At 43.4% G+C, this 27583-nt stretch overlaps 1 protein-coding gene across 1 annotated transcript in view; it reads left to right on the top strand.

Moving 5' to 3' along the window:
* LOC140121167 (serine palmitoyltransferase 3-like) overlaps positions 1 to 25002 on the top strand; it is a 74566-nt gene extending 49564 nt beyond the window's left edge. Inside the window, exons 7-12 of the mRNA XM_072140451.1 lie at positions 13701 to 13806; positions 14046 to 14265; positions 14719 to 14833; positions 16077 to 16212; positions 19506 to 19635; positions 20510 to 25002. Coding sequence (XP_071996552.1) covers positions 13701 to 13806; positions 14046 to 14265; positions 14719 to 14833; positions 16077 to 16212; positions 19506 to 19635; positions 20510 to 20623 — 821 coding nt within the window. The 3' untranslated portion in view covers positions 20624 to 25002. The remainder of the gene's footprint in view (positions 1 to 13700; positions 13807 to 14045; positions 14266 to 14718; positions 14834 to 16076; positions 16213 to 19505; positions 19636 to 20509) is intronic.
* The last annotated feature ends 2581 nt before the right edge of the window (positions 25003 to 27583 follow it).

The following is a 27583-nucleotide window of genomic DNA, read 5'->3' as shown; positions in this document are numbered from 1 at the left end:
GGGTTTTTGGCGCACACAATCAGATTTTGTGCAACACAAATAGGGGGGCGTGACCGATTTTAAAATTCAAATTGTGTCGCAAGACATGCTCTCACATACACCGGGTAGAAGAAGGTGAACTCTGGCGGACCTGAGCAGGGAAGCGACACATGCAGGATATCGGACGCACGATCTTGGTGAATCGCACCTGACTTCATCCTCGCCGGACAATGCACCGCATCCTGCAGGTAGGACACTTGCAGCGCTGGGGTCCAGGGTTCAAGTCCCTTTCAGGTCAACATCTGCAAAGAGTTTGTATGTTTTCTCGACGTTTGAGTGGGTTTCCTCCAGGTCCTCCGGTTTCCTCCCACACTCCCAAAACATACTGGTAGGTTGCTTAGATTGTGAGCCCCATGGGGACAGGGACTGATTTGGCAAGCTCTGTGCAGCACTGTGTAATCTGTGTGCGCCAGTGGCGTACCGACCGCGGTCGCCATTGAGACCGGGCCCATCGGACGGGGGGGCCCGGACGACCATCTCAATGGCGACCGCGGTCGATACGCCACTGGCAGTCGGGCAGGGGCCTCCGTCCGTCCGGATAGGAAGCTCCTGCCCGTCACTGAATAGTGCTCGATGCGGCAGTAAGCGGCCGCTCGAGCACTATTACTGGAGCGATGTGGCCATCGCTCCATGAACTGGGATGCGCGGCTGCGTGATGACGTCATCACGCTGCCGCGCACCCCATCCTGCCCGCCCGCGGCAAGAAGATAGAAGACGCGGGACCCGCTGCCAGTGGTGAGAATAGGTTATTTTTTTAATGGGGCTTATTTTATAAAATCATTAATTTGATCTGATAACTCATTGGGGGGGGGGGGGGGTTGCGCAAGAATATGTGGTAATTAATTGTGGGGGGGGGGAATATGTAATAATTCATTGTGGGGGGCAGAATATGTGGTAATTGTGGGGGGCAGAATATGTAATAATTCATTGGGGGGGGCAGAATATGTAATAATTAGAGATGAGCGAACATGCTCGTCCGAGCTTGATGCTCGGTCGAGCATTAGGGTACTCGAAACTGCTCGTTACTCGGACGAATACTTCGCCCGCTCGAGAAAATGGCAGCTCCCGCCGTTTTGCTTTTTGGCGGCCAGAAACAGAGCCAATCACAAGCCAGGAGACTCTGCACTCCACCCAGCATGACGTGGTACCCTTACACGTCGATAGCAGTGGTTGGCTGGCCAGATCAGGTGACCCTGGGATAGACTAGCCGCTGCCCGCGCTGCTCGGATCATTCTGTCTCTGGATGCCGCTAGGGAGAGAGCTGCTGCTGGTCAGGGAAAGCGTTAGGGTGTTCTATTAGCTTACTGTTAGGCAGGAGTGATTCTCAAAGAACCCAACAGCCCTTCTTAGGGCTACAATAACGTTCTACTTTTTTTATTTTAATTTGCATCTAGTACCATTTTGTGAGGAATTAGCAGGGGGACTTGCTACCGTTGTGTTTAGCTCTTAGTGGCACACATATCCATAGCAAAGACCGAAGTGGGAAAATTTAGTAGGGGTTGGATTTCAATTAGGCACTAACTCAGTGTCATCTCATCTGGCATAGTAGTGTGCTTTGATACTTGGCTAGAAAATAGCCATAGGAGAATACAAAGAGCTTACTTACGCATACAGTAGCGTTCTATATATTTGATTTCTGGTTGATCTGCTGGTGGCTGTACTTTCTGCAGTGCATGTACTAGCCAATTCTGAGCAATTTGTAGTGAGACTTGCGACCGCTGTGTTCTGCGCTTAGTGACGCACATATCCATAGCAAAGACCGAAGTGGGAAAATTTAGTAGGGGTTGGATTTCAATTAGGCACTAACTCAGTGTCATCTCATCTGGCATAGTAGTGTGCTTTGATACTTGGCTAGAAAATAGCCATAGGAGAATACAAAGAGCTTACTTACGCATACAGTAGCGTTCTATATATTTGATTTCTGGTTGATCTGCTGGTGGCTGTACTTTCTGCAGTGCATGTACTAGCCAATTCTGAGCAATTTGTAGTGAGACTTGCGACCGATGTGTTCTGCGCTTAGTGACGCACATATCCATAGCAAAGACCGAAGTGGGAAAATTTAGTAGGGGTTGGATTTCAATTAGGCACTAACTCAGTGTCATCTCATCTGGCATAGTAGTGTGCTTTGATACTTGGCTAGAAAATAGCCATAGGAGAATACAAAGAGCTTACTTACGCATACAGTAGCGTTCTATATATTTGATTTCTGGTTGATCTGCTGGTGGCTGTACTTTCTGCAGTGCATGTACTAGCCAATTCTGAGCAATTTGTAGTGAGACTTGCGACCGCTGTGTTCTGCGCTTAATGACGCACATATCCATAGCATAGACCGAAGTGGGAAAATTTAGTAGGGGTTGGATTTCAATTAGGCACTAACTCAGTGTCATCTCATCTGGCATAGTAGTGTGCTTTGATACTTGGCTAGAAAATAGCCATAGCAATAGGATAGCATTGTTTGGTTTTAAAAACTCAAAAAAAAACAAAAAACACAAAAAAAAACAAAAAACACAAAAAAAAACAAAAAAAAGTTAAAAAAAAAAATAAAGTTATAACTCTCATTTTAAAAATGTTTAACCCGAGGGCTAGGGGTAGAGGACGAGGGCGGGGACGTGGGCGTCCAACTACTGCAGGGGTCAGAGGCCGTGGTCCTGGGCGGGGTGAGACACCACCCGCTGATGAGGGAGCAGGGGAACGCCGCAGAGCTACACTCCCTAGGTTCATGTCTGAAGTTACTGGGACTCGTGGTAGAGCACTGTTGAGGCCAGAACAGTGCGAACAGGTGATGTCGTGGATTGCTGACAATGCTTCGAGCAATTTGTCCACCGCCAGTCAGTCTTCCACGCAGTCCACCCATGTCACCGAAATCGCCACTCCTCCAGCTCCTGCACCTCAGCCTCCTCCCCCCCAGTCTGCCCCCTCCCAGGAAAATTTGGCATTTGAACCGGCATACTCTGAGGAACTGTTTTCTGGACCCTTCCCACAGTCACAAACCACTTGTCCGGTTGCTGCTGAGCTATTTTCCGATGCCCAGGTTTTCCACCAGTCACAGTCTGTGGGTGATGATGACCTTCTTGACGTAGTGGAAGTGTGTAAAGAGGTGTCCGACGATGAGGAGACACGGTTGTCAGACAGTGGGGAAGTTGTTGTCAGGGCAGGAAGTCCGAGGGGGGAGCAGACTGAGGGATCGGAGGATGATGAGGTGACAGAACCAAGCTGGGTTGAGAGGCCGGGTGAACACAGTGCTTCTGAGACGGAGGAGAGTCCTCGACCAGAACAGGTTGGAAGAGGCAGTGGTGGGGCCAGACGGAGAGGCAGGGCCAGAGCTGGTGCATCAGCGCCAAATGTGTCAACTAGTGAAGCTCCCGTGGCGAGGGCTCTTGCGGCGAGGGCTAGATCTTCAGAAGTCTGGAGGTTCTTTAAGGAAACACCGGATGACCGACGGACTGTGGTGTGCAACATTTGCCAAACCAGGCTCAGCAGGGGTTCCACCACTACTAGCTTAACTACCACCAGTATGCGCAGGCATATGAATGCTAAACACCCCACTCAGTGGCAACAAGCCCGTTCACCTCCGGCCGTGCACACCACTGCTCCTTCCCCTGTGTCAGCTGCTAGTCAGCCCCCTGCCCAGGACCCTGCCACAAAAACCCCATCGTCGCCTCCACGATCCTCCACAGCATCCACCAGCGTTCAGCTCTCCATACCCCAGACGCTGGAGCGGAAACGCAAATATAGTGCAACCCACCCGCACGCCCAAGCCCTTAATGTGCACATTTCCAGATTGCTAAGCCTGGAGATGCTGCCCTATAGGCTAGTAGAGACCGAGGCCTTTCGCAGCCTCATGGCGGCGGCCGCCCCTCGGTATTCGGTCCCCAGCCGCCACTACTTTTCCCGATGTGCCGTCCCAGCCCTGCACCAGCACGTGTCAGACAACATAATCCGTGCCCTGACCAACGCCGTTTCTGACAAGGTCCACCTGACCACGGACACGTGGACGAGTGCTGCCGGGCAGGGCCACTATATATCTCTGACGGCACATTGGGTTAACTTGGTGGAGGCTGGGACCGAGTCTGACCCTGGGGCTGCTCATATACTGCCGACGCCGAGGATTGTGGGGCCTACCTCGGTCCAGGTGTTTCAGGCCTACTATGCCTCCTCCTCCTCCCACCCCTCCTCCACCTCCTCCTCCGAACTACCATCCGTGGGCACGGCGCCATCAGTCGGTAGCTCTAGGCACAGCAGCAGTGCCGTCGCTAAGCGACAGCAGGCGGTGCTCAAACTGCTGAGCCTAGGCGACAAAAGGCACACCGCCCAAGAGCTATTACAGGGCATCACGGCGCAGACTGATCTGTGGCTGGCACCGCTGAACCTCAAGCCGGGAATGGTTGTGTGTGACAACGGCCGTAACCTGGTGGCGGCTCTGCAACTCGGCAGACTGACACATGTGCCATGCCTGGCCCATGTGTTAAATCTGATAGTTCAGCGTTTCCTCAAGACATACCCCAATCTGTCTGATTTGCTCACGAAGGTGCGCCGCATCTGTGCGCATTTCAGGAAGTCCAGCCCAGATGCTGCCACTCTCAGGGCAGCGCAGCGCCGCCTCCAACTGCCCGCTCACCGACTGTTGTGCGACGTGCCCACGAGGTGGAATTCAACACTGACCATGTTATCCAGAGTTTACCAGCAGCGCAGAGCGATTGTAGACTGCCAGATGTCAACTTCCACCAGAACTGGTAGTCAGGTCAGTCAGCTTCCTCAAGTCTACAATGAGGAGTGGACGTGGATGTCTGATATCTGTCAGGTGCTGAGTAACTTTGAGGAGTCAACACAGATGGTCAGTGGCGATGCCGCCATCATCAGCCTCACCATCCCGCTGCTTGGCCTGTTGAAAAACTCTCTGGTCAGCATGAAGTCGGAAGCTTTGCGCTCGTCACAAGAGACAGGGGAAGAATATTCCCTTGTTGATAGCCAAAGCACCCTCAGGTCTGTTTCTCAGCGCATATCGGAGGAGGTGGAGGTGGAGGAGGATGAGGAGGAAGAGGAGGAGAATGTTGGCGAGACGCAAGAGGGGACCATTGTTGAGTCCTTTACTGTTCAGCGTGTATGGGCAGAAGAAGAGGAGTTGGAGGAGGAGGAAATGGACAGTCAGGCCAGTGAGGGGAGTGAATTCTTACGCGTTGGTACTCTGGCGCATATGGCAGATTTCATGCTAGGCTGCCTATCCCGTGACCCTCGCGTTCAAAGAATTTATTCCAGCACCGATTACTGGGTGTTCACTCTCCTGGACCCACGGTACAAGCAAAATCTTTCCACTCTCATCCCTGCAGAGGAAAGGAGTGTGAGAATGCATGAATACCAGCAGGCCCTGGTGCACAAGCTGAAACAGTATTTCCCTTCTGACAGCGCTAGCGGCAGAGTGCGTAGTTCTGCGGGACAAGTAGCGAGGGAGAGTAGGCGAGCAGGCAGCTTGTCCAGCACTGGCAAGGGTACGCTTTACAAGGCTTTTGCCAGCTTTATGTCACCCCAGCAAGACACTGTCACCTGTCCCCAGTCTCGGCAGAGTAGGGCTGATCTTTACAGAAAGATGGTGAGGCAGTACGTAGCTGACCATACCATCGTCCTAAATGATCACACAGCTCCCTACAACTACTGGGTTTCAAAGCTGGACATGTGGCACGAACTGGCGCTGTACGCCTTGGAGGTTCTTGCCTGCCCTGCCGCTAGCGTCTTGTCCGAGCGGGTTTTCAGTGCAGCTGGTGGCATCATCACCGATAAGCGTACACGCCTGTCGACTGACAGCGCTGACAGGCTGACGCTTATTAAAATGAATAAAGGCTGGATTTCTCAGAATTTCCAATCTCCACCAGGTGAAGGAAGCTCAACCTGAATAATTGATCCACTCCTCCTCCTCCTCATTTTCCTCCTTCTCCTCCTCTTTGTACAGTAAAGCAGAGGAAAATGGCTATTTTTTGACAGGGCCCACTGGCTCTTGCTATAGTACTTCATGCATTTAATTTTTCTGGAGGGCCACCTACCCGGTCCTCTGTTTGAAACAATTTTTGTGAGTGCCACATACAGGCACTCAATCTATTCCATTTTACTGCAGGGCCACCTACCTGCTCCTCTGGTTTGAAACATTTTTGGGACTGCCACATACAGGCACTCAATCTATTCCATTTTACTGGAGGGCCACCTACCTGCTCCTCTGGTTTGAAAAATTTTTGGGACTGCCACATACAGGCACTCAATCTATTCCATTTTACTGCAGGGCCACCTACCTGCTCCTCTGGTTTGAAAAATTTTTGGGACTGCCACATACAGGCACTCAATCTATTCCATTTTACTGGAGGGCCACCTACCTGCTCCTCTGGTTTGAAACATTTTTGGGACTGCCACATACAGGCACTCAATCTATTCCATTTTACTGCAGGGCCACCTACCTGCTCCTCTGGTTTGAAACATTTTTGGGACTGCCACATACAGGCACTCAATCTATTCCATTTTACTGGAGGGCCACCTACCTGCTCCTCTGGTTTGAAACATTTTTGGGACTGCCACATACAGGCACTCAATCTATTCCATTTTACTGCAGGGCCACCTACCTGCTCCTCTGGTTTGAAAAATGTTTGGGACTGCCACATACAGGCACTATCCAAATTAAATTGTCTCCATAGCAGCCTCCACACGTTGTCTCCATTGCTACCTCCAAAAGTCGTCCATATAGCTGCCTCCATACATCGTCCCTTTATCAAACGAGGTGTGTCAGGCAGAAATTTGGGTTGTTTTCATGGATTCCACATCAAAGTTGTTAACTTTGTCGCCACCCTGCTGTGTTATCCACAAAATATACTGGCAAACTTTTACCATTTAGGGATATTATTTCAGCGCTTCTTGCGCATCTGTTTACATTCCCCTCACCCGGCATATCCTAAACTTATAAGAACGCTACTACACTTGATCTTATACAAAAGGTTCTTAGAAGTGCTGTTTGGGGAGTAGCCTAGAGACAGGGGCTTGAATTGGCGAAAGCTCGCCTGGCAGCGGAGCGCCAGCTCCATGCGCATCATGCGCTTCTTGCGCATCTGTTTACATTCCCCTCACCCGCCATATCCCAAACTTATAAGAACGCTACTACACTTAACTTGGTGCAGGCTGGGACCGAGTCTGACCCTGGGGCTGGTCATATACTGCCGACGCAGAGAATTGCGGGGCCTACCTCGGTCCAGGTCTCAAAGGCCTACTATACCTCCTCCCACCCCTCCTCCACCTCCTCCTCCTCCGAATTACCATCCGTGGGCATGGCGCCATCAGTCGGTAGCTCTAGGCACAGCAGCAGTGCCGTCGCTAAGCGACAGCAGGCGGTGCTGAAACTGCTGAGCCTAGGCGATAAAAGGCACACCGCCCAAGAGCTATTACAGGGCATTCCACATCAAAGTTGTTAACTTTGTCGCCACCCTGCTGTGTAATCCACAAAATATACTTGCAAACTTTTACCATTTAGGGATATTATTTCAGCGCTTCTTGCGCATCTGTTTACATTCCCCTCACCCGCCATATCCTAAACTTATAAGAACGCTACTACACTTGATCTTATACAAAAGGTTCTTAGAAGTGCTGTTTGGGGAGTAGCCTAGAGACAGGGGCTTGGATTGGCAAAAGCTCGCCTGGCTGCAGAGCGCCAGCTCCATCCCAAGATCCAACTAACATAGTTGCAGCACCTTTAATCTACTACCCTGTTTCCCCGAAAATAAGACAGTGTCTTATATTAATTTTTGCTCCTAAAGAGGCACTAGGTCTTATTTTCAGGGGATGTCTTCTTTTTCCATGAACAAGAATTTACATTTATCATTGAACAAAAAATCAACTTCTTAAACATCCTTATAACTCTCCAAACTCTGAATTTCATGCTGTATTTCTTGTGACCCCAATCTCTCATGTTTAGTAAAGCACTTCCCATTAATGACCCTTCTTATCCTTGTGGCTGCTGGGGTCACATTTGCAGCACAACATCCAGTGATTTAATTCCTTGAATTCTTCCCCATAGCACAACCTTCTGCAGCATCTAAAAGATTTACTAATACTAATGTATGGCGTGGGGGAACCTGCTGCAATGACTGCCGCTAGGTCTTATTTTCAGGGGAGGCCTTATATTTCTAAGCCTGAACAATATTGCACTAGGTCTTATTTTCGGGGGATGTCTTATTTTAGGGGAAACAGGGTACTAGTTCACTGCCTCCATAATAATAATAATAATAATCTTTATTTATATAGCGTCATCATATTCTGTAGCGCTTTACAAATCATAGGAAACAAATACAAATGTAATGTAACAGAGCACAACATTTGTATGGAACAACAGGAGTGAGGTCCCTGCTCGCCAGAGCTTACGGTTTATGAAGATGATGGGGTAACACGAGGTAAAAGAATATTTAATGGTCAAGCCATTCTTCTTAGGGAATAGAAAAAAATATAATAAATGGAATTGCTGTCGCTTGAACCACTCAGCCGTCATCTTATATACCAGGTCCAGGGTGAATGGGACTGCAGAGAAGTCTGGTGCCTGTTGGTTGCTGGATAACAGATGGGAGGACGACACAGGACGGGTTAGTAGAAGAGTTAAAACTTCATGCAGTTAATGAGTGTTATAGGCTTGCCTAAAGAAATGGGTTTTAAGAGCACGTTTGAAACTTTGGAGGTTAGGTATTAGTCTGATAGTCCGGAGCAGAGCATTCCATAGAATTGGTGCAGCTCTAGAGAAGTCTTGGAGACGCGAGTGGGAGGTCCGCACTAGGGTAGAGGTTAATCTAAGATCACTGGCGGATCTAAGAGCACGGGTTGGGCGATAGACTGAGATAAGAGAGGAGAGGTAGGGGGGTGCAGCATTATACAGAGCTTTATGGATGAGGGTTATTATTATTTTAAACTGTATTCGAAAGGAGACTGGCAGCCAGTGCAGCGACTGGCATGAACTGTAAGCATACATGGTCCCCTTATCAAACGAGCTGTGTCAGGCAGAATTTTGGGTTGTTTTCATGGCTTCCATGTTAACTTTGTCGCCACCCTGCTGTGTAATCCACAAAATATACTGGCAAACTTTTATCATGTACCGATATTATTTGAGCGCTTCTTGCTCACCTCCTTTGGTTCCTCTCTGACACCCATTGGTTTGAAGCCTGAGTCCAATTAGGGTATGTCGCCATGCCACTCTCTAGCCTGCTGCCGCTGCCTCTGCATGCCGTCCCCTATAGTGTCAGGGTCAATTATTGGATGTTTTAGATGCTATCTAGCTTCATTCTGTCACTCTGTCATGGCCATGCTGTTGCCCATAATTTTGGCATAATGGTGCGATTAAGCAGCCTCAGAGGCATCCATGCATGCTGCCCCTGCTGTTTCCTGTCCATTTCCGTGGTGTTTCCATCCTTTTCTGAGGTTCCCAGGTGTTTGGCCAAGCTTCCCTGTGCAGAGCCTTGGTCCCCTTGAAAAATGCTCGAGTCTCCCATTGACTTCAATGGGGTTCGTTATTCGAGACGAGCACTCGAGCATCGGGAAAAGTTCGTCTCGAATAACGAGTACCCGAGCATTTTAGTGTTCGCTCATCTCTAGTAATAATTCATTGTGTGGGGGGGAGAGACTGTAATTCATTGTGTGGGGGGGAGAGACTGTAATAATTCATTGTGTGGGGGGGAGAGACTGTAATAATTCATTGTGTGGGGGGGAGAGACTGTAATAATTAATTTTTTTGGGGGGGGAGAGATTGTAATAATTAATTGTGGGGGGGGAGAGATTGTAATAATTAATTGTGGGGGGGGAGAGATTGTAATAATTAATTGTGGGGGGGGAGAGATTGTAATAATTAATTGTGGGGGGGGAGAGATTGTAATAATTAATTGTGGGGGGGGAGAGATTGTAATAATTAATTGTGGGGGGGGAGAGATTGTAATAATTCATTGTGGGGGGGAGAATATGTAATAATTCATTGTGGGGGGGGGGGAATATGTAATAATTCATTGTGGGGGGGGGAGAATATGTAATAATTAATTGTAGGGGGGGAGAGAATAATTCATTGTGGGGGGGGGAGAATATTTAATAATTCATTGTGGGGGGTAGAATATGTAATAATTAATTGTGGGGGGTAGAATATGTAATAATTAATTGTGGGGGGGGCAGAATATGTAATAATTCATTGTGGGGGGGGCAGAATATGTAATAATTCATTGTGGGGGGGGCAGAATATGTAATAATTCATTGTGGGGGGGGCAGAATATGTAATAATTCATTGTGGGGGGGGCAGAATATGTAATAATTCATTGTGGGGGGGGAGAGAATATGTAATTATTCATTGTGGGGGGGGGGCAGAATATGTAATTAATTGTGGGGGGGGGGAGATTGTAATAATTGTGGGGGGCAGAATATGTAATAATCACTGAAATATCGGTTAGCAGAAAGGGTTTTGAGTTTTTTTTTATTTAGGTATAGTTGGGGAAGGGCGGGGGGGCCCCATTAGGAATTTTGTCCCGGGGCCCAGTGGACTCTAGTTACGCCACTGGTGTGCGCTATATAAATGAAATAATTATTATTCTATGCAATCAGTTCAAGTTAGTGCCAGACCCCCAACAATAATGTATGGCTTATAATACTATCCTTCTCATATGGAAAAGTCACACCTTATGGGTCCCCTAAGCCTCTTACACCTTCTGCACCCGTGGATTGCAATATCCTCGGTGGGTGACAGTTTAGCTTCCATTTCATCCTTATCCTGCCCCCTCTGTCAAGAGCCATTGGACAGATGAGGTGAATAAGATTCTTAGGATAATAAGATTCTTGGGGTCATTACTAATTTTACCATTTAATCCAGGATTTTAATAACTCAATACTTTAGCCTTCACAGGGTGTTTTGGACACCAGCAAATTTAATAAAAGAACACCTTAGACTGAATTACAAATGTCCAAAATGTGTGAGAGGATGCAGACTTTGAAGATTAAAACTTGTATGTTAGGTTATTTGGAATGTAATAAAATGTCTATTCACCAGTGTAATGCATTGAGGCCAAGCTCTTTACATAGCTAGAAAAATTATTGCTCAGGAATGGCTCCCCGATTAAGGCCTAGACATCTATGGATAATGTACATGGCCAAGATTTTGAAATATGAACAAGTATTCTGTAGACAAATTGGGAAATATAAATAGTTTCAAGAGAAATTGTCCCTGCATTAGTTTATCAGATAATGCTGACCTACGGTACTTATTTTTTTTTTCTTTTCTCTCCCCTATTTTTTTTTTTTGGGGGGGGTGGCAGGTAATCTGTCTGCTGAAGCAACTCCACCACAACTCCAAGGATGTTGAGGAACTTTGCATTATCAATACACCCCTTTTTGGGAAATATTTGGACTGTAGACATTAACCTACCCTAATGTTAATGTATGATGATTAGAGTCTAAATTCATTTAGAATTTCAGGAAAACTTTGATTTGTCACAAATCCTAAGTTTACAGTAATTCCTGACTGTGTGACGGCAGTGTTCCTCCCTGTGTGGCAATATGCAGCAAAGACTTACCGGCTATGGAGAGGGCTCAGCCCGGCATGTGACGTACATGCTATGATTTGGTGCTGTGATTCGAACCGGGTCGAATCAAATTTTGATAAATTCGCTCATCTCTTTCTGCAGTCTCCGACCAAGGGTTTTGGCTAAGATCTTAACATCTGTATAAAGTAGTGATATAGGCCTATGTGATTCACATTCCATTAGATTTTAGTTTTTCTTTGGGATAAGAGTTATTATGGCTTCCCTCATTGATCCCGCTAGGCCTTCTCCATCTTTTCCCTTGCTCAGAACCTGTAGGACCACAGGCAGAAGGATATCACCATACTTTCTATAGATTTCAAATGGAAGACCATTACGGCCAGTCTCAATTCCTCTACCGTCAATGGTGTGTCCAAGTCCCTCCTCTGCTCCTCCCTTAGGAAGGGTAACTCAAGCCCCCCTAAGATAATTATTTATCCCCTCCTGTCCTGCCAAATTCTGGGACTTATATAGATCTGAATAAAAGTCCTCAAATACCTGTCTAACTTGCTGCTCTACCACTACTGTATTTCCATAACTGTCCTGTATTTTCTCGATCGCCCATCTCTAAGATGATGAATAAATACTGTTGACTAATGAGAGGTTGATAAATGACACGTTGTGGGGCACATTTATCAAAAACCGTGCAGTCTGTGTAGTGTGCACAGTGCACCAGATTCATGAATTGTGGTGCAGGGTCGGCATGAATGTGGTGCTCCCTGCACTGCTCAGACATATTTCTTTTTGATGCACCTTTAACATGGGGTGTGTAACACAATTCTGTTGTGGCTCTGCATGAGAAATGTGTTGCACCAGAACACCCCTTTCAGTGCAGAATTTTGTGTTGTGTAGGGTTTAGTGCAGCGGTGACACAAATGAGTTGAATGCGACGCCTATGTGTCTCGGACACTCCTTAAATACATGTCCAAGCAAAATCCAACAGAAAATTGGTGCACGGCCCTTAGTAAATGTGCCCCTGTATGTAAATGTTTTTATATTAAAGCATTTTATTAAAATGACACTGCACCTATAAAACATAATCTGACTATACAGTATATTAGATATGCCCAATAGTCATCTTTCCTTGTGTGATATCTGTGTCTAATAGGATACTATATAATACACTTCATTGATCCCAAAGGGAAATTGTTTTGCACATAGTGTCCGGTCACATGTTACAGGTTACATGTGTTTTATGTCACAAGAAGCGAAAAACATTGAAAAAACAGAACAAATACATATTGGGGGTGGGAGCGGCTGGAGGTGGACGGTGGTGGTACTTGAACTTCAGTGGTGAGGTGGTCAGCAGTTTGGATGTGGTCCTCACTCTCTGAGCGGTTGGTTCACTGAACATCTCAGTCCCTGGTGCAGGTGTTGGAGAAAAATCTCCTTACTCGGATGTGATGTGTGTCCAAATCATTGTATAGTACGAGCTGCTCGGTGAACCACTCAGACCCTCATGTGTTTGAGCATTCCACTTTATTTGGGTAGCAGAGAGAGCTTTTATAGGTTCTTGGGACAAAGAAACTTACAGAGCATGCGTCACATTCCTCTGCCTTCAACGGGATGTATCAGTGTAAAATTATCTGTGTGTGCGGGGGATGGTACTAAGCATAGGGCCAATGTAAAACACATGGTGTGTGAACACAATAGAAAATGTATTCTATTCCCTCACACAGGCGCAGTGTACAACCAGATGCTGTAGCAATAATGCAATACAGTTTGGTTCTGGTTACCCGGTCCACTGTCCATCCAGTGCTGGTCATTGTGGAATATGCTGTGCTTAGATTGCATCGCTAATTACCACAAGGTTGCAGCACTCAGACTGCACCATGTTGTGTGCTCGGCGCTTCCTGATGCTGGAGCCTTGGTGGTGGTGTCGGCAGGAGATCTGGTTGTTATGGGTCTGCAGGACACCTTGACTCGCAAGCCACATCTGTGCCTGGTATATAGTCAAACCCCTTTTCTGGGTGGAAGGCCACTTTTATGTAGTCAAAATTTCATATTCTTATCCCTCTCATATATATTATGATGTTAAATAAAATTTTGCACAACAGCTCAAGTGTATGTACTCAAGTATCTCTAACCATTTTCCCACAGACATGCAGAACCTGGAGAAATTATTACGGGATGCTGTGGTAAATGGTCAGCCTCGGACACACCGAGCCTGGAAGAAAATCCTCATTCTTGTGGAAGGGATTTACAGGTAAACCCAATCATAGAAACGTACATTGCAGCAGTCACAAATACCTGACCTATCCAGGGGTAAGATGTCAGGCCCCACTGACCACCAGATAGGCCACAAATAGTTATTCCTGGACAATCCCTTCAAATTATCACAATCTATAACTGCTGTGTTCAGACATTTTTCTGAGGGTCCCTCTATATAATGTCTTCTATTAAACACTTTTAATGATGATATTCTCATTTTTCTCTCTCTTGCAGTATGGAAGGATCTATTGTCCGTCTTCCAGAAATCGTAGCATTAAAGAAGAAGTATAAGGCTTACCTATACTTGGATGAAGCGCACAGTATTGGAGCGGTTGGGCCTACAGGACGGGGTGTGGTGGAATACTTTGGAGTCAATCCAGCAGATGTTGACGTGATGATGGGGACATTTACTAAAAGTTTTGGAGCCATGGGAGGATATATTGCTGGAAAAAAGGTATGTTTTTAAAAAAAAAAAATGTAATTGGTGTCCATACTAATTCTGGCTTAAAGAGTGAAATTCCAATGTTTAGAATGTCAAGGTGTAACCCCTCATATAACAATCATTGATGACTTTGCCCAAAGCCTAGATCATCATGATAGAATTTGGGGAGGTTCCGTACTAGGGGCTGCCCACCAATTAGCGAATTGTGGCAACCACTACACAGAGAAGGGAGCTGGACTTCCATCTCCATTCTCTTTTTTTATTCTTCTGCCTGCCAAGATCAGCTGAGACTCCCACTGATCATCACAGATGTCACCCATCTTTTGTTCTCCCAGCGATTGCCAAATTTCACTTTTGGTGGCCCCATAGCAGCCACATGAGTCAACAAATGATTAAAACAATGGTTTCAAATTAAAATGTAAACTTTTAAACTATTTCTAATCTATTATCCGTCTTTATCGATAGGATCTTGTGGATTACTTAAGAACTCATTCACACAGTGCACTTTATGCATCATCTATGTCTCCACCTGTTGCAGAGCAAACAATCAGAGTAATGAAATGCATTATGGGACATGAAGGTAAGAGTTTCCCAATGTCATTTGGGCTGCACTTATGTTAATAATTGTCCATGTAATAAAGCATAATAAAAATACAAACTTATTCAATCTAAAAATCTGCAGCTAATATGTGGTATGTGTAGTTGGCCTGTCACCAGAAATTTACCCCTCACACCAGTAATTCCTGCTGTTAAGGGGTTACATTTCCTCCCCATATCACCTGTCCCTCTCACTGCATGGGTAAGTTAGCAGTGAACACTGTGGAAAACTGCAGATCTTGTCGCCATGTCCTGCACCCACAATGGGTGGAGCCAAGCAGTGATGGGTGAAGTCGAGTGGTAGAGGGCGGAGTCAACAGACAAAAGCCAAAAATGTTTGGGGAGGGATTTTACTGGTGGGACCAGTAAAATTTTGGGGAGGGAATATTTAAGCTGGGACCATGTGCTTCACTTTTCAAGAAAGGCACAGGGTGGGGCGAGTATGGATTATTGGGCCTTTTCTTCATGACAGTTTCCCTTTAAGTATAAGATACAAAGAGCACAAATATTTCACAGCTGTATGTATGAAAAAAAAAGAATCCTAAGTGTAAAGCTCTGTAAGGGAAATCCATCATCAAAATCAAGTATGATAAACCAGGGACAGTGACTGTGGTAATCTTCATATATTTGTTATCCATGACCCCCATCCTTCTAAAATCAACTTTGCTTACGAGCCAGAAGGGCTCTCAGTGGGGCTGTTACCAAAGCCCCTCTGTACTGTAGCTTCACAGAGTGCAACAGAATGTCTCCACCCCCCCCCCCTGCTCCCTCAGCACCTCCCCCTTCCCTCTGCCCACTGTAATCACAGCAGTGAGAGGGGAAAGTGCACATGCACATCAGGCTGTGACAAGACAGCATGGAGGGTCTCTGATAACTGTTGTGCTTAAGCACCCTCCTCCCTGTGTGAAATTAAAACATGTAGTGGGAAGGGTGATATGCCAAAAGTCAAAAAATGAAAGGAGTTTTCCAGGTTAACCAGGTTTCCAGTATTGAGATGTACTTCTGCGTTGGTCCTCTGCGACCTCGAAGACGGTGAAAATCGCATGCTCAGAGGAGCTCCCAAGTGTTGACCCCCACCAATCTGATATTAGAATTTTTTTTTTTAACTCTTTACCTATATACCATTTAAAATCTACACTGTAAATATGTACAAAAGTAGATGTGTTTATTGCTGTTAACATGTGAAATGTCTCTGATTTATTCCTGTATTATTTCTTCTGCACTAGGACAACAAAGAGTCCAGCAGCTACTAGAAAACACGAGATACTTCAGACAAAAATTACATAAATTAGGATTCATAATATATGGCAATGAAGATTCCCCTGTGGTCCCCGTTCTCTTGTACATGCCAGGAAAAGTAGGGTGGGTATGATCCTAATTCCTTATTAAAGCAAACTGTGTGGTTTTCAATATCTACAGTGTGGACCATGGAACAGCACCCAGAGGTCTTTCATGACTGTCTTTGCGGAATCCAATCCTATTGGAGAGACACTGATCCTGGGAAATTGACCTCTTAGGTGTTGTGGTTCATTTAAACCACAGTACTGATGGAAGGAGGAGAGGTGGGGCCACCTAGTGACAGCCAATGGGTCTAATGGAGACACCGAGGTCTGCTTGAAATGTAAGGCAAAACATATGAAATAAATACAAAACAAAAATCCCCTCCCAGAAATATATTAAAAATTTAAAATCTTTACATTTTATTAGTATAAACAGCCTGAAATTTAAAAATATACTCTTCTTATTGCCACCTTGAAAAAAATTGCATTAGATATTATGACCTGTCCTGCAAAAAACAAGACCTCATATAATCACAAAGACTGAAATAGAAATCTTTTGGTTGGTGAGACAGAAATGGCTAATTCATATAAGACTGAAACAAGCCAGTCATGGAGTGGTTAAAGGTTATCCTTTTTATTGGACTAGATTTGACATTCAGGAACTTATCTGTACAGGAAACAACCCGTGTGGGCAGGAGCGTAACTAGCACAGGCTGGGACCCAAAGCAGACTTTTGAATGGGGCCCCCTTTTCCTTAAATAAGGGGAAAGAAAAACATAGATATACAGCATATATACACACACATTCAGTATATACAACAAACACACCGATATACAGCATATAGACACACAAATATCCAGTATGTACAACAAACACACAGATATACAGACGCACACATCCAGTATGTACAACATACGCACCGATATACAGCATATAGACACACACATCCAGTATATACAACATACGCACCGATATACAGCAAACATAGTTTAGTTAAAAAATAGCAGTTTCTACTCACCATTCCTTAAAATGAAGTCTTTATTTCATACATCATAAAAACATCTGCTGCAAAAGGAAGGAATATAGCTGGGGCCCACTGAAGGCGATCCAATTGCTTTTTCCTGGCACAAATTCACTATATACAACAAACACACAAATATACAGCATATATACACACATCCAGTATATACAACACATACACAGATATACAGCATATATACACACACATCCAGTATATGCAACACATACACAGATATACAGCATATATACACACACACATCCAGTATATACTCACCTCCAATGACTGAAGAGTCTGGAAAACAGATGTCTCTCGTCAACGTGCAGGCCTGGAACATGGGGACGGGGTCAGATGACATAAGCTGACCGGGGGAAAAGTAGAGTAGAAGAGAGGGTGGGCTTGCCACGTATGAGGTGGGCTTGCCATATATGAGGGGGGCTTGCCAGGCCGGGCTGGTCGGCTGCAGTCATGAGAGGTAGTGGCACAGGCTGGGATGGACAGAGGTATTATAATTTGTTATATAGTGTGCCAATGCACCCGTCATCTGCAGCCAGGAGAAGAAGTTATGGGATAAGTAATCAGCCCGGTCTGGCCCACCTACCTCCATATGCGGCCTGCAGTCAGGAGAGAGAGTGGGACAGGCCCGCGGGCACATCATTAGCAAATTATATTTTGGCTGTCCCTCCCGGGCCCAGGGGCTTCCTTAAATCAGGCTATTGTTGTGCTCCTGCCAACATGAACATAGGGGGCAGGCCCGGGAGCACATAGATAAATTATACTGTGCCAGTCCACCCCCCTGCGTCCGGGCCCCGTAGCAGCTGCTAATGCTGTTGTAGTTAGGCCCCTGTCTGTAAGTGCATTTATATAAGCTGTAATGTCCTATCATAGCATTTCATTATTTTCCCTATCTTATGTTGGAGGAAGTAAAAAAAAACAAAAAAAACTGTGTTATATACATTATGTCCTGCCGCAGATATTTCGCTGAAAAATTCCTGTATTCATCTATAAAATTACAGCATACAATCGGAGCACATTTAAGAATATGTATTCATCCAGTTGTGTTTCTCCTTGTTTGAAGAGGGGGCCGCACCCAAAAATGTCACCTGTTACGTTCACCGTCACTGCTCGGCTGAGCAGTTCCATCTTTTTGCTTCAGCCTTGCTATGCCCAAGATTAGATAGACATTACAGGCGGCCCCCTGCTTAAGAACACCCGACTTACAGACGACCCCACATTACAAACGGACCTCTGGATATTGGTAATTTACTGCTCTTTAGCCTTAGACTACAATAATCAGCTATAACCGTTATCACAGGTGTCTGCAATTAATCTTTATTGTTAATTCTGGTTCTTATGACAACCCAACATTTTTCAAATTCAGGCAAAAAAAATTTGCCTGGACTTACAATTATAAAATAAACAGTTCCGACTTGCATACAAATTCAACTTGAGAACAAACCTACAGAACCTATCTTGTATGTAACCCGGGGACTGGCCCTTAACAACTTTGGCCCTTTTTTTTGTTTTTGTGTTTCCATTTTTCATTCTACACCTTCAAAAATCCATTAAAAAAAGTTATGGATTTTTGAAAGTGTACAGGGAAAAATTGATTTTTCTATGTACACAGCAGTGTGTGGGCTTGTGTCCTGCATAACAAATTGTAGTTCAAAGTGAGGATAATTAATATTCTGTGCCGTGTACTGGGAAGTGGGCTTGGTTTTTTACAGGTTTCTCTGTGCGCCCCAAATGTCTCCTTTATTCTTTGATGGGGATACCAAATTTCTATAGGTTTTATTTAGTTTTAATTTAAAAAAAAAATTAAAATTAAAAATTAAAACCTTCTGTACCAAAAAATTGTATTTCGCCATCTTCTGGCACTAATTACTTTTGCATACTTAAGTGTACGGAGCTGTATCATTTTTTGCAGGAACTGACGTTTTATTTGCTACCATTTTGGGGAATGTACAACCTTTTGCAACATATACAAAAGTGTTACAAAAGTTATCATAAGGCAAAAAGTGACCTTTCAGACATTTTGGCGCTAATTTCCATTGCGGGTTTCAACACCAGGAATAACCGCTTTTATATTTTGATGGGATATTTTGGGATGCAACAATACCGTACATGTTTATGGTTTTTATTTGTTTTTATGTCCGTTCTAGGGAAAGTGGAGTGATTTTGACCTGTTTCGGGTATTTTCTTTTTTCTCTGACCACCTAGAGTGCATTAACCAATGTATACAGATGTTTTACATTGAAATATCGGTGGTAGTAGTGTGTAACTTGTATAATTCATGTATTTTCTATCCATTTTCTTTTAGAAAAATATAGATTTTTAATTTTTACATGTATCCACAGAGCTTTTGCACGACACATGCTTGAGAAGAAAATTGGTGTTGTTGTAGTTGGGTTCCCAGCAACTCCTATTGCAGAAGCCAGAGCAAGATTTTGCATTTCAGCCGCACATACGAAGAGGATGCTGGACAGTGTATGTATCATACATATAATAATATATATAATCTAAAAAGAGTGGATTATCTCAATATTCTACAGCATAAAATCCAGTGTTAGACACATTTTTCTGTGGTGCAACTACTATCCAGTTATTCCACAGGAAGACAACCAGATATGTCCTCCTCATTTTATTTTTAGTCATCTTGACCTCTGTACTTTTTTCCATTTCTTTCTAATTTTTACTTTTTTCATGTTATATTGTACCTTTCATTAGCATCTGCTGTGTGACTAGGCAGTTGCCTTTTGGGAGGAGCTGGAAAGGAGCAGTTCCCCCCCCCCCACCCTTGGGAAACAGCTTCTCCATGTGACCTTTTCAAATATATGAAAACACCCATCACTGGGCTAAGCGACGCCCCCTGCTCCTCTACAGCCAATCCCGAGTGTGGGGAGTTATTCATATATTTGAAAAGGTCACATGTTTCCCAAGGGTGGGGGGGGCTGCTCCTTTCCAACCCCTCCCAATTGGCAACTGCCAAGTCACACAGCAGATGCTAATGAAAGGTACAATATAACATATCTTTTTTTCTGTAAATCCTATTTTTTATACAAAAACACTCTGGCAGTGTATGTACTATGCTCTGTGGGGACTGGGGAGTGCTAAAAATGGGTCTCCTGGTGACAGGTTCCCTTTAAAGGGTCACTAACCTATTGATGACAAACAAATGCGGGTTTTACCAATGGGTGTTGAGCCTGAATGATATACCCAAACTTCTTGCTGAAGTCCGGCTTCGGGCTTGGGGACCTAAACCCAAAATGTTCTGCACATACCTGAACATTGCACTTCAGGACTTCTCGTCATTAGTGTCGATATATTTTTAAGGTATCTCATGATCATTTTTTTTTAACAGGTTCTAGATGCAATGGACTTCATGGGCAAATTTCTACGACTAAAGTATTCCCGTCAGTCCAGAACGGACCGTGCATTGATTTATAACGACCGCAATGTTGAACTTGTTGCTTGAAATGTTATCTTTATTTTGTGACTTAGTTTTGTACTTTCTCCACTATTGTGGAGTTGCCTGACTTTGGATAACACAAGAAACTCCACATGGCTAAGAATAAGGCCTTGAGCCATTCCAAAAGCAACGTCTCAACTTTTAGAAGTCAGGTCTACAATGTCCATTGTCCTCTGTCTGGTCTTGTTTTTCCACAATGAATAGTATCTCACAGGGAAGAAACTTCTACCTCTTTTATTTATAACACTAAAATCTGTTTACTGCAGAGTTATATAATATATAGTATCGGAGAAAGTCACTACTACATATGTGTCAGTATCCAGATTGGATCCCTATTTTCCATGCATTATTGGGAAATGCAGTATTAACTTAGCTCATGTAAAGAGAATGACTGACAATAATTTTTATGATTCAGAATCTTGGTAAAATGGTATAGACATATATGAAATAGAGGTAAGAGGCCTTTGACGCTGATGTGTTGTATGGTTTTGGGCCACCACTGGTCTGATGACTTTTTCTGTCCTGTTTGAGATGAGCACCATTAATAATTACTGAAGATATAGAGGTCTACTCTAATAGGAAACTAAAAGGCATCGGAAACTAGAGATAAATCGCACAAATCTGCTTTAGACGGGGTGGTTATTCTTTAAAGAGATTACGCCACTTTATATACAGCGGCACTGAGGATATACTACTCTGGTGTGTTGACAATCACAAACATCTTTTCCTTATAAGTGAACCTGGCATGTCATATTTAGCTAGTGACGGGTTTCAATAGTCTATGCTATGCTGATTTTAAAAATCGCTTTGTCAGCATTCTTAATCAGTTCAGTACTTAATAAAACTTTATTTCACATTACCTGGCTCCCTACCAGCAACATGTGCTAGGGAAGTACAAGCTTGCCTGTGCCTCACAGTCATCCAGCTTCCATTCCCGTCACCATCTCCTGTCAAGTGCAGGGAGAAAGGGGGTGGTATTTAGTATGAATGCATGAGGAGACTGAGGCATACCGCCCCCATACTCTTCCCCCCCCCCCCCTATTTTTGGGGACTCTACACACACTGATAGCAGGGAGCCAGGTAATGTGAAATAGTTTTATAAAGTAGTGGCAGCATTCAGAATCCTGACAAAGACATTTTAAACTCTGCATAGTATCGGCTAACGGAACTGGTCACCAGCTAAAAATCTAATGGCCGGTGACAGGTTTGCCCGTGGGGGAGTTTGTTAAATGTCCATGGCTCTGTTCTCAGTGTCTATTTTAAATACTTGTGTTCTAGGCCTGTTATGTGTCTTAGTTGTGTGTACTATTTATAGTGTTGGATGTTTGTGCGGCAAAAGTGGCTTGGTGCACATCTTCATGTATGAGACTGCTCAGGGGTAACGGTAGTAAATGTGAAGGATTTAACTATTATGTACAACAAGTACTTGTTTTGCACTGACTATTCTCTATATTCAATGTGTTCCTTATGATAGGTGATCTGAATTAAATACTTTTCGTGTAGAATGGTATAATGGGTTGGTATAATGGCATCTTAGACTTTGACATGGTTCATGAATTCATATCTTTCTAAATATCTTTATTTAAATGTACAGCTGACAGTGATCTTTGGTGACCTTTCTCCTACAAGATTGGTGTTCCAAAGGCAAAAACCACCGTAATTCATCTTTTTGACCTGGCATGAAGATGATTCTTCGCATATGTAGATAGTGAGGCCCTGGTACAGATGTTTTATTTGGGGGGGGGGGGGGTCTAGGAACTTGAAATGATTACACTAGATCAAATTTTTGTACTTGTAACAAGAATAATATTGCACTATAATATTTCAGTTGCTTTTGTGCTGTTTGTAAGACTTTTTGCCCCTCTGTTTTGTTTTGGACTAGTATAGAGAGTGACTAAAAAGAGAATGGTAAATTTGGGGGAAATGTATCATGATCTTTTTTTTTTTTTTGGAGAAGAAGGGACAAACCACTTATGGAAAAAAGGGGTGTGGTGAGGGCAGGGGCAAAAAAGGGGCAAATGGCTTCTAGTGGATTTACGTCAATTGGCGTGAAAGCTTGAGAGAATCTTGTAGACTGATGCAAAGCATGCAATAAATTGGCCACGCGCTACACAAAAGTAAAGCATTATCAAGACTAGTGTGAAATATACCCCCATTAAGTAAAATCTAAAATCGGCCTTGATGTGTTTTTAAAGTGGTTATGAAGCCAGATCACATTGACGTGTCACGTTACCGAGACAGTTGACATGTTCTACCAATGTTACTGGAGATTCTGGCAGGATTCTCAATGTTTTTCTGCCTTGTGACATGAAAATTAATTGAAGTTGCCCAGCAGTAAAAAATTTTTTACTAAAAGAACAGAATGGGGCTAAAAAAGAATTAAAGATGGTGTAGTAACTGCACTAATTTCCTATTCTGAAGCTTCCCGAGTCGTTGCTGGTCTCTACTTCCTGAGTAGTAAATGTCCACTCATCCAATCATGGCCATAGTACTGACTAGCTTTGGTCTGTGATTGACTGACTAAGCATGCATTTCTTGTTGTATGGAGGCGGTACCAGGAAGTAGATGACCAGCCTATGGAAAGGGATTTGTCAGGTGAATAATGCAAATGGATATTACCCCCTAGCAATCTTACAAATTTTTCTTAAGGAAAATATACCATTTGCTTTTATGCATTATGCACCACACATACCTTGAGAATGCTGCAGCTACACTGATGCAGGAACATATCTAGTTTTATCTCTGAACCAAGTGGATTTGCTGAAAAAACAATTATAAAATTATGATAACGAGGCTCTGTCACTCCTGTGGCTCCCCCCGATGCTCTCCTCTTACCCTAATTATGCACTGCTCTAGCCTTGTCCTGCCCTGCATAAGCCGAGAACACGTCATCACTGTTTTGTCCCTGACAGGCAGAAGTAATCAATCGCTGCATCATCCCCCAGCTGCTGCATGAGTCATCCAGCTCAGGTTGATAAGTCCTGTCTGGACAGTTCAGGAAGCTCCGTGTAATGTGTTTATGTAGGCAGTCAGCATGCTACCTAGCTTTCCTAAGGTCCTGAATTTTATAATTAGTTTTTTTAAACAAAACCACTCGGATCAGGTATTAAACACATGATCTGCATCGGTGTCGCTACAGCATTCTCAAGGTATGTTTGGTTCACAATGCATAAAAACAAATGGTAGATTTCCTTCAGGTATCTTAAATTGTTTACTCTAGTACTAATGCTTTAATTAAGGTAATACAGTTGAAAATGCTTCTCCTGAACCAATGGCTGACCATTGCTGATATAGCCGATGTTACTGCTCCGCTCCAGTGTAACATCAGTGTTGAAATTCCTTGGGCCCTCTATTAACCTCTGAGAAATAGATTCCTATAGCTTCCTAGATGGCCAGTCTGACACTGGCTACATTGAAGGACCATTCCCTTAAGAACCTCTTACCTGAGGTCAATGCTTCATGATCACAATGGCAATGTCCGAGATGTCAAAATTTATCACACTATTTTCAAAGAACTTACTCTATAGTCCTATATTTTCTTAAAAAGAGCACTGCATATTTTTTATAATATATCGATATCACCCTACATAGCAGTAAAGAACATAACAAATATAACCTCATTGTACAGCTACTGTCATAATGTAAATACAGGGGATTATTTTTTTTTATTAATCTGTCCTAATCATTCATTGTGCAATAAAGTAGTCTCATAGTTTGTACAGAGAAGTAGCAATTTACAGTCATTGTATATATTTATCCCAGTGAACATTAGATCAAGCTTGTTGGAAACTTACCTTGCCTTATGTAAAAGTTGGCATACTACAGCTGAAGCCTCTTATTTGTAGTGGCCTATACAGCTGTACTGGAGAATACAGCAGACTCATAGTTATGAGTCCACTGTATTTCTGTGGACAGTAGTCTGTAACCCGGTAGTAGCATGAATAAACTGGGCAGAACTATGACTCTATATTGTATTTTTATAGTAGTCCTATGAACCAAACTTACATTTTTTTTCTGGGGGGGGGGGGGGGGGTTACAATTTCAACTATGGAGATTACAGATCTGTAGCTGTAATAAACTGCATTTCCAAAGAGCGGCCTATAAAGCTGCTATGTAAAGATCCACTGTGATGTTTGACTTACTCAGCTGTATTATACTAATATACAGAATTTTTTTTTATTAAGATGTGCATTTTTAGATAGCATTTTTCATTTAAAATTGCATATTATTTATATCCTAGTAAAATTTTTTACATAGTTAGAAACCATAAATGTTATTAAATTTATTGTACAGATTTTACATTTATGTTGATACCCAATTATTTGTACATTATGATACATGTATGATAAAGTTCCACGTGCCTAATAAATTGAATTATTTGAAAATATTGTTTTGCTGCACCTTTTTTCTTTATTTTTTTTCTTTATTTTTCATTTTTTTTTTCTCTTTTCTTTTTTCTTTATTTTTTTTTCCATCTTTTTCTTTCATTCTCGTTTTCTTTTTCTTTCTCTTTCTGTCTCTTTCTTTCATTTAATTTCCCAGTTTGTCCAGAAAAATCACACTTTACATTTGCTAAATTTATTTAAAAGACATTTAGCACCATCTAGAGGTTTGTTAGTTTTATTGCTCTGCAAATAGACCAGATTGAATGTACAATAAATTAATAGCCATTAAAAAATCGCATTCAATGCAATCACAGTGTTCTGACCCTTTCATTTTTTTTCCATATTTTGTCATGCTTTAGCCCTGTTCTTAAACCAAAAAAAAGCTTGGGCTCACACAAGAACATTTACAGAGTTGCCTTTAACCCACTCTTGAGTTATGTTGGCCATAAACCTAGGGTAATTATCTAGCTGGAAGGTGAACCTTTGGTCCATTCTATCTGCGGTCTGTTGTATAGAGCCTGCGTGTCATCCGCATGTAAAGTCCTCTTACATGATGATGACAAATTCGCTGTACAGGAATAGGTTCTGCTCTAAGTTTTGTGGCTTGGACACTTGACTCACACATGGATCCATTGATACCGCCTATAGAGCTAAATTTGGCAGTGTGCTGTCCGCTGAAATAACGGGTAGTTCATCATCATTCCATGTAACCTTAGGTCCAGAGAGCTCTGGAAGAGTTTTTCAATCAGCTTTTCCACAACCCTGATAAGTCGTCTTGTCCCAGCTTCTTAACCCTAGAACGCATATTGGAGGCCTTTTAGGCCCCCATGCTGACATTTTTACTATTATCTGCAAAATAACTTTAGTTAGAATTTTGAAACTCCAGCTATTCCTCAAGTATGTCATTGTTGATAATATCCAGTTGTTCATATATATTTTTTTTTCATAGGCATTATGGTGTAACAATGCGTGTTTTGGTGAAAACTACATCTGTACAAATTGGGGATCCTTTAGGCCCCGCTGTTTTTATCATGTTCTCAGAAGTGTTTGTGTCTCAAGTGACTTTATTTGTACTCAGTAATGCTGGTGGAGGGGCCAGGGTGTGGATAATAACATGAGAGGATGTCATGTGATTTTTGGAGGGAGTGATAAGGCCATGACATCACCTCAGGTCCTCTGAATACAGTAATGAGCTGTGTATAGAGAACTGAGGACAGTATACACTGTGAGATAATTGCTGAAGGACCTGCGATGGGATAAGCAGTTGAAAGGAAATCTGTTTCATTTTCTAACATCTAGTCCGCAATAGCACAGTCTTCCTCCATGTGTCTGACTGACCCAAAGATTTGAAGTGATTATGTTTCAAAGTGATGAAGAAAGTGATCTTTGTCTGATGAAGAATATCTGCCACCAGCTAATCAAACATCCTCATCCAGTGATTCTTCTGATGATAAAGAAGTGAATCTAGTGGATCCTCAAGAAGTGATAAGTAGAACATCCAAAACGAATGTTTTTTGGGACCGTAATCCTACATTAGTCGGACGTTCTCCAATACGCAATATTGTGAGACCGGCTCAAGGAGCTGTGGAAGTCCCAGTTACTTTACCCCTAAGATGCATTCTGTACTTATTTTTCTGGCAATATTACAGAAGAGGTCCTATTATGTTCAAACCTAGAAGGAAGACGCATCGCTTCTGCAAAAAATAAGTCCTGGAAAAATATCTCAAAAGAGGAACTTTATGCATATATTGGACTTTTCCTGCTGGCAGGGAGTCAAAAATAGTATGATGTCCCAATACGAGAATAATTTCTGGACCCACTTTCTGATCCACACTATAAGGCGACAATGTCAGTGAGCAGATATGAGGAAATTAGAAGAATCATTCGCTTTGATGATATTTCTATGCATTTTTGTGTGTTTTCATGTCTTTGCGTGAAATTTGGGAAATAAAAAGATTTTTGGTGTTTTCTGTGAAAAATTAATCTGTGAAAAAGTAATGTCGTCTGTGAATAATTAAAATGTTGTCCACTATTTATATTTTATTGAGAAATTTTGAAATAAACTTGTGAAAGTTATTTAAGTGTGTCTTTCTACATTATGTGCATGGAAACCCCCATTATGTTAATATGTAAATTTTTAACGTCATGCGTTCTAGGGTTAAAAACATTCCTACAGCATGGTTCTGCCACCACTATGCTTCACTGTAGGGATGTATTTCGAAGGTGATGAAAAGTGCCTGGTTACCTCCAGACATGATGCTTAACATGATGCCTGTCACCCGAATATTCCCTCGAGCAGCTGTTTACTAAAGTAATCCTTTCCCTAGCCCTACCCCGGTAATAGCAGTGTTAAACCGCTAGCTTTATTGGAACCTTCCGATAAAGCTAGCAAACACTGCACTCCATAGCCCTCAGAACACCAGACCAAGCTTACAGCGGTCCAGCATATTCATGAGGGGGGGCAATATGAGGCACTCCCCTTTCCTCTGCTTCTCCCCTGGCACGCCCCTCCCAAACCATAGGCCGGTGGTGACTGCCAGGTTTCATACGGACCACCCCCCTCATGAATACGCCGGACTGT

Source organism: Engystomops pustulosus, chromosome 3 (genome assembly GCF_040894005.1).
Source record: "Engystomops pustulosus chromosome 3, aEngPut4.maternal, whole genome shotgun sequence".
In the NCBI taxonomy this organism is placed as follows: domain Eukaryota; kingdom Metazoa; phylum Chordata; class Amphibia; order Anura; family Leptodactylidae; genus Engystomops; species Engystomops pustulosus.
Note: the sequence above shows the minus strand (reverse complement) of the source record. Positions and strands in the feature narration are given on the sequence as shown.